The sequence below is a fragment of the Mauremys reevesii genome, linkage group 15, assembly GCF_016161935.1.
Source record: "Mauremys reevesii isolate NIE-2019 linkage group 15, ASM1616193v1, whole genome shotgun sequence".
Taxonomy (NCBI): domain Eukaryota; kingdom Metazoa; phylum Chordata; order Testudines; family Geoemydidae; genus Mauremys; species Mauremys reevesii.
In genome coordinates, this window is record NC_052637.1 from 43,104,985 (window position 1) to 43,116,354 (window position 11,370).

Sequence of the window (11,370 nt, forward strand, 5' to 3'; positions counted from 1 at the left end):
GGACACTGTCTAAGCCTTCCTGCCAGCTTCTCACTTGCTCCATCATTACAGCTGGTTGTATTTACTAGAGTATTTCACTCCTCGGGGAAGGTGAAATCGAGGGTCCAGGCAATGTAAGGAGGGGGCTGTGTGTAGGCAGGAAAGCCTTCCCCCCCACCCTCTTACTGATAAAGAAACCTATCCCTCCCCTCCCTCCTCCCCCTCCTGGGGGGGAGGGATAGCTCAGTGGTTTGAGCACTGGCCTGCTAAACCCAGGGTTGTGAGTTCAATCCTTGAGGAGGCCACTTAGGGATCTGGGGCAAAAATTGGTCCTGCTAGTGAAGGCAGGGGGCTGGACTAGATGACTTTTCAAGGTCCCTTCCAGTTCTAGGAGATTGGTATATCTCCAATTATTACCTTATTACCTATTACCAAATCTGATACAAAAATTCTTAGAACAGTTTTAACTGCTGCTACCGCAAAGTAGCAGTGTCACTCTCACAAGTATCAAACTAAAGAATTTTGCACATTCTGTTCAATGCCCCCGACTGAGAACACGAAATAAAAGGCTGTTTCACAACACACAAGAATGGTTCTGGTGAGATGAAAGTGCTTGGAGCAATGGAAAGGACACACTAGCTGGAAGTAAGTGTGTGATATCTGTGGGTTTCCCTGAAGCCAGGCTCTTCCTGGCTGAGAAGCCTCTTACGGCCTCTTCCAAAACTGATTGGCTGGCTTTCTCACCCACCTGCCAGTCAAAATTATCAAACCCAGGCCAGATTCACCGTATTTGCTGGTTTTAAACTCAGGCAGGTGGGAAAAAAAACCAAAAGGTCTTCCCACCTCATGCTTCAGATTGTCACTCCGATGAGCATACAGCCGGGTCGCAGGTAACCAAGCACAAAGAACAGCGGGAGAGCAATGGTGAATGTGGACAGACATGGACAGCTACTACAAAGCACCCTGTTAAGCTGGAGGCGGGAAAGACTTCGAGCTATGTGATGAAAGGAGAGAAACAACAAATCCATCCACCTCATTTGCCAGCACAGAGATTGTGACCAGAGACTGGTTCCAGATTCAGAACTCCGTATACACAGGGATTACAGAGACACTGGCTCTGCCCAATGCGTCAGGCAGGGACCATTCAGGAGCTGCTGACAGCAGTTATTAAGTTTAATCACTTCAGGCTGGCATCCAACTGCGGACCCAGAACAGACACCTGTGCTAGTAACTGGGGCTTCAGGGCGATGCGCTTGCTTAGGCTGCTCCGGGTAGAGGAACTACTCATGAGAGCTACCTGCTGTGGACTTGTAGGAGATGGGCTGCTATCCTCAAACTGGACTGGTTTCTCCTTTCTCCTCTTTCTGGAAAGGGGATTAGCATCATCCAACTCACTCCAGACTACACCGCTTGCAGTTTTTGCTGTCTGTTGAAAAATGGCTTCACTTTCAGAGAGATCAGGAAGTGAGATATAATCGCTAATCAATATTTATCTGTCAGGGTAGGGTGAGCAGTACTTTACACTGCAGTGTTTATTTGCAGCTTGCATTTTTAGTTTATGGCACGGGCAATTTTTAATAAAATTATTTCTCTATTTTCCCTACTTGAAACAAGTCAGATTTTCCTCCTGCTGCTCCTTATGAACATTATCCGGTGAGTGCGTGAGACTTGGGGGCGGGGAGAAAGCATACCCTCTCCAACTACCACTTCGCTTACCAACATGCGACACTGGAGAAGGAGAGACTGTGCAAGGAATCTGGCACCGCAGTCCCTACAGGAACCAAAGTGACAATGGAAATACGTGTATGCAGCGTTGTTGTAGACATGTCGCTCCCATGGATTTATGGCTTATTATGGTAAAACAATCTGTAACTAACATCCCATTTTATCCTATGACTACAGGGGTGTTAACAGAGATGGTGTCCCTAGCCTGTGTTTGCCAGAAGCTGGGAATGGGCGACAGGGGATGGATCACTTGATGATCACCTGTTCTGTTCATTCCCTTTGGAGCACCTGGCATTGGCCACTGTCTGAAGATGGGATACTGGGCTAGATGGACCTCTGGTTTGACCCAGTATGGCCATTCTTTTGCCAAATGGGTCCGACGGTCCAGACTGCTCCGTGCCCAAGACTGATGGTGACTAATAGAACTGAAGGGTCAAATGCTGAGTAGCTAAGTTAACAATCAACAGCTGAAAGACTCAAAGATAAAGGAAAAGGCTAAAACTCAAAAGAAGAGGAAAAAGTAACAGAATAATAATTCCAGGTGGTGGTTTGCCCTTTATAGGGCCTGAGCACTATCATGAATATTCATGCCAATGCCCAACCTTCCAGGCCCAAGTCTAACTTCCTCACCCACATAATATTGGGGTGCACTTATTCTGTAGCCTAACATATTTATACATATTAATGCCAATTAGCTCATTCTCAGACCTGCCACTTCTTGCCTGAACTGGTTTATGGTTGTTACATCCACGTTCCTGCAATGTTCCCTGTGGTCACTGTTTACCACTGAGTTCCGACTCCTACTCTTCAGTAGACATGTCTAAGAGCTTGTCTACATTATGGGCAGCAACTGATCCAGCAGGGGTCGATTTATCGCGTCTAGTCTAGAGTTGATGGGAGAGCGTCAGCCATTGACTTTACTGCAGTGAAGACACCGCGGTAAGTGGATCTAAGTACGTTGACTTCAGCTACGTTATTCACGTAGCTGAAGTTGCGTAACTTAGACACATGCGCGCGCACGCGCACACACTGTAGACCAGGCCTAAGGGGTGACTGTTAGGCCATTTATCTATGCCAAAGGTCACAAGCCTACTTCACCATACATATGCTAACTTGCTGAAACCAACAAAGAATTCTGTGGCACCTTATAGACTAACAGACGTTCTGCAGCATGAGCTTTCGTGGGTGAATACCCACTTCTTCAGATGCAAGATTGCTGAAACCAATCATACAGGATACAGACCTGTGGGCTCCTTGCGTTACAGCCAAACACAACAGAGTAAACCAAACAAAATACAACCAAACGAGCAAACCAGTAACTAACAGGCAGGATAGAATAAAGCAAACCAGCAGGCTAGCCCTATGGGCTACACTCCGCATTGGATGAATTTCACCCTGCGAGTGTATTGCTCTCCGACCATCACAAAAAGCCCAGGTTTTAAGTGGGCAGTTCACAAGTCTCAGTGAAATTTGTTTAGCTGTTGTCATCTTCACTTATCTACATACAAAAATCACACTGCTGGAAGTTACAGCTTTAAAAACAACAACAAAACCCAAAACACCCAAACACACACCGACCACACCACAATAAAATTAGGGAACGTACTATGCCAGTGACAAAAATGCATAACTGTAGGTATTTCTGCCAAAATTATAGTACAAAATAAGTTCCCTGTTCATCCCTCCACATATATTCTGGTGTATGACATTTCACACAATGGTTTATTGTCTACTGTTGTGTAAGTATTGTTTGTTGTGTAATAATTGTGAGGCAATGTTTACCACATGAAGCTCCAATTCTTTGAATGAGATAAGTTACCATAAAATATTAATTAGAATCTAGAAAAATTCTGATGATGATAGAAACTTTACAGCTACTATGTTCACGAGAGATTTTGTTAACTCACACAAAACTGAAGACAGAGGCATGTTGGGTTTTTTCTTTAAATGTCTTGGGGATCTCAATTAGAATATTCTGGAATTTAATAAAGCTGTCAGCGTTATGAAGTCACCATTAAAGAAAGAGGCAGCTTGGAACAATTTTTTTTAAGTCCTCTGCTATAAGTTGTGATAAAAGAGGATTTGAAATCCAAGTAACTCTGAGAATCTGTTTTCCCAAGCATTTAAAGTTTTCAGCAATATGAGAATCAGACATTAAAGGACTTGTCCACATGAGAAAGGTTTTGCTATACAATACCAGCAAAGAGTGCTATTGCTGGTATAGCTTCTTACACCAGTTCCCTGAAAAAAGTAAGCTACAGCGTCAAAAGCATTGTTGGCTGGCATAACCATGTCTACCCTAGGGCTTTTGTTGGTACACACATATCAGAAAGATCATATCCCTACGCAACATTATTATACTGGCAAAGGTTTCTAGTGCAGACCCAGCCTAACGTAGCAGCATTGGCTGACAAATCCCCTAACAAGCAGCTATCGACTTGGGACAGCCAGATTTCTAATCCTGAAGCTTTCCTGTATCATTTATTGATTCTATTATTGCTGGAAACATAGTTAGGGGAAGCTGTATGATTCAGTATCTCAGCGACATATGCTGAGACACCATTTACTACAAAATCTATGATATTAAAATATGTATCAGATTTCCTTTAAAAAAAATGCAGTTAGTGGTTCCAGACCCTGAGCAAAAAGCATTAGTAATAGGTGCCTCATTCTGTAAATGAGAGAGAAAGCAGAGGAGTTATTTGCTTGGATCATGCTGCTTGGCACCTGGTGTCCTTACTCACTCCAATACTGCAGGGAAATGGGAAGTTTCCTCAAGGTCTCTGCACAGTACATAGGCTGCACCAGCGCATTCCGACATACTCACTTTCTTCTTTGAGACACCGCTTTGAGTCCCCAAGCTGTGTGACAGCAGCTCTCCTGGCTTTCCCTGTGTTTCTTTGGTCAGTGGTTGTCCATCAGCAGCTGGCACTGAGAAGGCGCCCTCTACCTTCAGTTCTCTCCCACTCTCCACTTCCCACTCAGGGACTGGAGCTGGCTTTACATCTCCACTTCCTACAACTGAGAGAAAGTTCTCTATTAATTTTACAGTGAGGAAACAAGGAGGAGACAAAATGTAATTCTCAACCGGAGTGGGGGAAAGGAAGAAGGGAAATCACAAATGCTGATTAAATGCATTGACTGAGACATGAACATTGCTTCCACACCCCTTTCTGAAGAGAACACTGGAAATAACCTCAGAAGGGAGGAAAGGAGCAATTCTCAGCCCTAAACCAAGGTTAAGAGAGAAGGGCCAGTGAAAGTGACTCAACTGGAAGCCCCACTCTCAGACCACGTGCATCACGTTACCAAAACAGCACAAGCTGCTGAACTTATACTGCCAGAAAGGAGATTAGAGAGGGCTGGTCCTGAAAGTATATTTCAGCGCCGAGGCTGAAATCTCAAAGCATCCCTTCCTCTGTTCAGTGCAGAAATATGCCCTCCTCCCCTGTCAAAAGCATCAGAGTTACAGGGCTGGCTGCACCTTCAAGCTAATAGTTCCAGCATTATCCCTTAATGACTCTTAAGTGTTGGCTGAGAGGTGGCTATCTTTCTCCAGCCATTCTCCTCCTTCCTGCCAACATGTCAGAGAGCCCCCTACTGAGTTAATGGAATACATTCATACAGCAGACATCCCAATAACCAGGCCAGCATACAGTGTCCATCAATTTTCACAGAGCAGCTCCAAATCTGTCACAGGAGGCACAGGAAGGGGAAAAGGTCCATAAGAAAGTCAGAAACATATCTGATGAAACATGCCATGATTTGCAATCAAACCAATCTGCGTGTGGATGATAGGGTCAGATACATGGCACAAGAAAACTCTTCAGAGCTCTCCTTTGCCCACACCTGCCATCCCACCACACAGATGCTGCCACAGCATGAGCGCTGCAGGTTCCAGGGGAGGAACTGATTCTGGTAGTGGACAAGTAGTAAATCAACACTGTGACCTATACTGCCAGATACTTGCTTATAGCAGCTGTGTTTCATAGTGCTTTTGTGCTCAGGGTATCATTAACTTGTGTATTTTTCACATTTTTTTACCTGCCTTTGTTAGCATCATTCTAATCATCTTCAACTGCTCTCAGCTCCTTTCTTTTTGTTCCAGAAATCCCCACCACCACCCACTTTTGGCTTCCCATACGTGCCATGGCTTTATGCAGCATCATCTTGAGTGGTGCATTCACCATTGTATCACAGATGTTACCAGCTTCCTCCTGCATAATCCTCAGGGCAGATTTGTGGAGTGTGAAGTGAACAGGGCCTTGGTGTGCGCACGTGGGTATGAAAGGCAAAGCCAACAAAGCCCAAGAGCTTATCTAGCCCCACAGAGAACACGAAGAAAGTAAATAAATCACAAGAGTCAAAGCATAAAATCTCCTCCCCCTCCCCCAAAAAAACAACAACAAGGAAACAAGTACAATGCAAAAAAATCTACAAGTAAAATGGGGGTTTAAACAACAAATGTAATACAGGAGGTGGCCTGCAAAGGAGGTGGGATAGAAATCACAGTTGCGCCCTTGTTCGCTTCTTCGTGATGCGTGAAGGGGGCCCGAAAGGACCTGAGAAACATTCCACTTGTGTTTTACATCCCAAACAAGTCCTGTGCCTCTGTCTCGGCTGAAAGGCTTGTTCTGTAGGGCACCTGCCTCTATAGTAGTGTAAGTATCAACTGAAATCTAATCTATTTTGTAATGACTTTATACTAACAAGTATCAGGGGCAGCCGTGTTAGTCTGTAGCCACAAAAACCAACAAGGAGTCAGTGGAACCTTAAAGACTAACAGGTCTGTTGAGATGTCTTTAAGGTGCCACCGGACTCCTCATTGTTTTTATATTAACAGGATCTCAAAAGAAGCTTTGAAACAGTTTTGTCTTTGGACTTTGTTAGAGCAAGACAACCTTTCACTCACTTCACCTTGTTAAACCATAGGGGACAGTTCGGTAATTTCTTACTGTGGGTTGTGCGGCCCTACAGCCTGGCCTGTGCTACAGTTAGGCTGATGTAAAGCAGCTTATGTTGACCTAACTCTGTAAGTATCTACACTGAAGAGCAGTTCCCACCAATGTAACTGGCCCACTATACCGACTTAATAACGCCACCTCCACAAGAGGCCCAGCGCCTAGGCGGACGTCGTTAGGTTGACGCAGTGTCAGTGTAGACGCTGTGTTGCTGACATCGACTGTTGCTGCCTTTCAGAAGACATCCAGCAATGCCCCACACTAACCGTTAAATCGGTGCAAGCGCTCCTGATGAGGACGCGCACTACTGACACAAGGAGCATAGCGTGGACATGCAAAAGCAATTTAATTACTGTGGGGCTGTAAGTCAACGTAACTTCAGTTGACTTAATTTTATAGTGCAGACTTGCCCTAAGTGTCCTTGCTGAAATGTGAGGTTTGAATGAGTAAGGGGCACTGACAATTATGTAGGTCAAAAGGCAATGGGCTACAAGTCAGGTCCAAGGAAGTGGCTAGGCCTTAAGGTCCAGAGACCCATTTGTCAGTCCCTAACTGTTAATCCAGATAAGGAGTTGTAACGGTTTTGATGGAGTCATCTCCTGTCGTTTCCCTGCTCTCGTCTGCTCAGGAGAAAAACAGGATTGTGGCCTCAGAAAAGTCCGTTGGAGAGAAGGCCCCAAAAGTGAACCAAAGGTTAAGCTTGATCGTGCTCTACCAGGATTGCGCAATGCAGCTGCGGTGCGAAGCTGCAATACCCTGATTCACTTGGGAGATCTCAGGCAAGAGACTGAGGGGTATTAGCAGCTCAAACTGCAACCTCAAAAAGTCCAGATAAATGAGCAAGCAGCGGTCTCAATCTACTTTCTTACTGAATTATTGATTTTAATTTATGCTGTTAATTCCTTGATTCATTCATCTGATCTCCACTGTAACTTCAATTTAATTATTGCATTGTTTAGTGTTGTAGAGAAGTTAGCTTTACATTTCCCTGTGTGTCTTCTCAGTACAATTCATAAAACATACACTGAATTGGTTTTGTCTCGTCAAAGTGCCATGACATCTAAACAACCTTAAAGCAGGAAGATTTGAATGAAAACATTGATAAGCCATTTGGCTGAGGCCTGAATTAAACCCCATTACTATTTTACACTATGATGATAACCAGACAACTAGTGCAGAGGTGAGATACATTTGCTCCGGACTGAAAGCTGAGCAGTTGAGAGAGAAGGGATTTTCAATTAGACTGCTCAAAATAGTATGTGTTTTATTAGCACCTATTTAATTTCAGTGATTATTTAACATTTGGAAAAGGAAACTGCTTAAAGATTCAACACCTGCCACCCATTCAGTGTAAGGCATTAGAGCTCTTTGTGTATTCCTGCCAAACCAATGAAGAGCAGCCTTAACACTCCAGATATTTCTAAAGTAAAAAGCAATCAGAAAATTTCAGAAATAAAAACAAAAAGAACATAAGAACGGCCATACTGGGTCAGACCAATGGATCATCTAGCCCAGAACCCTGTCTTCTAACAATGGCCAGTGCCAGGTGCCCCAGAGGGAATGAACAGAACAGGTGATCATCAAGTGATCTATCCCTTGTCACCCATTCCCAGCTTCTGGCACGAATGTTTCAGGCCTCCTCTATCAATCTTAAAGCAGGAAACAGCAAAAAACAATTAAAAAATATATATTTTGTTTGCACAGTGCCCAACACAACACACATCTAAGGGTGCAACCGCAGTAAAAAGTAACAATAATAATGACATCTATAAAGGTAGAGACAAGGCAGGCAACTTGATTCTCACCCTGCCCATTGTCAGGTGGGGGATTACCAGGGTTGGGGAACAGGTCCCAGCCACACACCTCTGCACAGACTCCAACCCCTCTCCAGGAGATCAGAGGTAACCCTTGAAACAAGTACCATGTCTTACAAAAGCACAACACTTTTCTCTAACCCAGCAAAGCCAGGAGCATTCCCAGGTCAGGATCTCTAGCAGGGGTTACACAAACTCCCTTGCCCTGATACAGCGCGCAGCCCATCCCTACCCCCACACCTAGCCAGACATGCACAAACTCTCTGCCTTGCAACCACACCACCCTTGGGTCAGTCCAACCTGTCCGTGCTCTCTGCTGCTTGCTGCTTGGTATCAGCTGGCCTGGAAACTCCAGCTTGTGCGTCCCTAACAGTCTCCTTTTGTCTCTCCTCCGGGCAGCTCCTAGTTCAGCTCTGCCTGCGTCCATCCCGGTGTCTCTCTGCCCCAGCTCAGCGCTGCTACTTTTCCCGCTGCTCTTTCTTTGTTCTCTCTACAAGTTTTCCCAGTTCCTGGGCTTGTCCGTCCCCGCCCCCCTGCCTCCTCCACCCGCTCATTGGCTCAAACCCTCCCAGGTGGTCCATAGTTCTGTCTGTGTCCTTGTTCTGGAGTGGCACTCAACCCCCAATCAATCTGGTTTGTGCAGCAATGGGGGGAGGTCACCTCAGGGCCAAATTTGAGTTACCCCCCCTTCCCTCCCACTCTGTACTTCTCTTGCTTTGGGACCAGGACCAGGGTCAGGTTCTTCCAGCAGGGATCCCCACACCATGTGAGCCACCCCACCAGTGGAAGCCCAGTGACTTCTTCCAGCCCTACCTCCTAGCTACTAGGACAAGGATGTTCTCACCCCTCCCTGTTTGGTGGCTTGGGCTCAAAGTGGCAAGGCCTGAGCATGTTCCAGTGGACCCCACCTTCTCCGATCTATCTGCCAACTCTGCTCAGATCTGGTATACCAACCATATGGGGTACGGGATCCCACAGGCAATGTCTGATTCGGGGACGCAGGCTACATCCAGTTTAGAGCACCTCTGCTGCTTCGGTACTATCTGCATGTCATCATGTGTACATGTCAAATAACTTTGCCTCTTTGCAATATCCTACAGTCAGACAAGCAGTAAACCCAAGTTACCCCCATCCTCCTACCTTTTTCCTTACTCTGTGTGCTGATGTGGGGGACCAGCCTGAACCCACAGCTGCTGCAGAAGTTGGGAGAAGCATCTTGAGAAATGTAGTCACATTTAGGGCACTTCATACTGGCACACTGATGCCTCAGGGAAAAGTTTTATGCCGCCTGTTTCAAAGCAGGAAGAGAGACACACCCAAATGGTTAAGAGAGACAGCAAAACATTGATTATTAGTGACCCTGGGCCTTGCTAAATTTCACCCTCAGGACACTGAGAAACTGTGAAAGCAACAGAGGTCAGATAGGCAATGTTTCAAGGCCTCACAAACCATTACTTGGGCATAAAATTACTTGCTTCCCACACCTCACAAGCAACAGAGACTTCAGTTGTTAAGATCATTTATTTAAAAAAGCAAGTGCAAATATTTCAAGCAAAATAAATTAATGAAAACTGTCTTAAGAGCCTAAATCATTCACAGAATGTGTGCATACAGACTTAACACAAATACAGATTTGTAAAATGTAACCCACTATTTCCTTTCCTTTGTGTGCATGTGGTAACAAGATCATTGTGCACAAAACAAACAAACTGCAAAACACACAGAGCTTCCTCCCCACAACCTCATTTCCCCTTCACTTTGCTTATTTGCCTTTGATGACATTTGCTGTAGAGTCAGTTTTGCCTGTTTACATTATTTTTGCAAAACAGCAACATGGGAGAGAAAAATGTTCTAAAAGCTAGGAAATGTAATTATAAAACCACAAAAACTGACAGGAAACTCTGGGCTGAAGCTAATTTTTCTTCTTTAAAAAAAAAAAGTATAAGAAAAAAAATCATTAGAAACCACACTGATGGAGTCACTTTTTCGGGGAGCTGTAGGCCTCACCAGTACTGAGATCTGAATCTGGTATACTCTCTTTCTGGAGGATCACAGGTAAAGAAGGCTCTGACTAAAAAAGGGATAAGGAAGTATCCAAACTGCACAGTTGCTTACTGTATTCATTGGTTGCCTCTTGCCTTAGTAAGAGCCAGATTTTCAAAGATGCTCAGCACCCCTATTTATTTTGGTGCCTAAAGGACAGCTGATTTCTTAAATTGAAAATCCAGCCCTAACGTGTGTGTCTGTGTGTCCCTCTCTCACCCAGCACCATGGGACTGGGGCTTCAGGCATGTTACTGTGCTGCAAATAATAAAGCAGAAGAAGAATGATAACCACAAGCGTGGCCTAAACTGTAGGCAAGGGAACTTGGCAGGAGGCACGTAGGGGGCACGGCTGCACCTGCGAGGCCCCGAGGTGGGAGGGTGGGACAACAGGGCAGATACACGCTGGAACGAGGAGGGCCGCACGCAGGGGAAGCCCAGGGCCATGACACTTGGCCAAGGGGCCACAATACCTGCCCTGGCCAGGTGGGGTTACAAAGGGCCCCCCCAGCTGAGACGCCCCCAGCCCAGGGCAGCAGGGTCACCGTGCTGCTGGCAGCGCCCCTCTGGGGCAGGGGGGTGGGGGTGGCCCCCCCAGCCAGCCCTGCACAGAGGAGGGAGCCCCCCACACTCCCCTCAGCCCCCCATGGGATGCGCCGCCCCGCCCCACCAGCCCCTTACCTGCAGCCTCTCCTGCCTGAGGGGGCGGGGGCGGGGCCAGCATGCAGATCGGCTCGCAGCCCCTCCCGCGCCCGCCAGGCACATAAAGAGAGCGTCCTCCCTATCTCCGAGCGCCCATGCTAATGAGCCCCGCCGCTCGGCCAATGGCAAGGCAGGGAACGCTCGCTG

At 46.2% G+C, this 11,370-nt stretch overlaps 1 protein-coding gene across 1 annotated transcript in view; it reads right to left on the bottom strand.

Moving 5' to 3' along the window:
- The window catches only part of RNF213 (ring finger protein 213), an 83,567-nt gene extending 74,618 nt beyond the window's left edge, over nucleotides 1-8,949 (bottom strand). The window contains exons 1-2 of the mRNA XM_039500961.1: nucleotides 8,780-8,949; nucleotides 4,451-4,725 (exon numbers count right to left, since the gene is read on the bottom strand). Of these exons, the coding sequence (XP_039356895.1) occupies nucleotides 4,451-4,725; nucleotides 8,780-8,906 (402 nt within the window). The 5' untranslated portion in view covers nucleotides 8,907-8,949. The remainder of the gene's footprint in view (nucleotides 1-4,450; nucleotides 4,726-8,779) is intronic.
- Nucleotides 8,950-11,370: the final 2,421 nt, after the last annotated feature.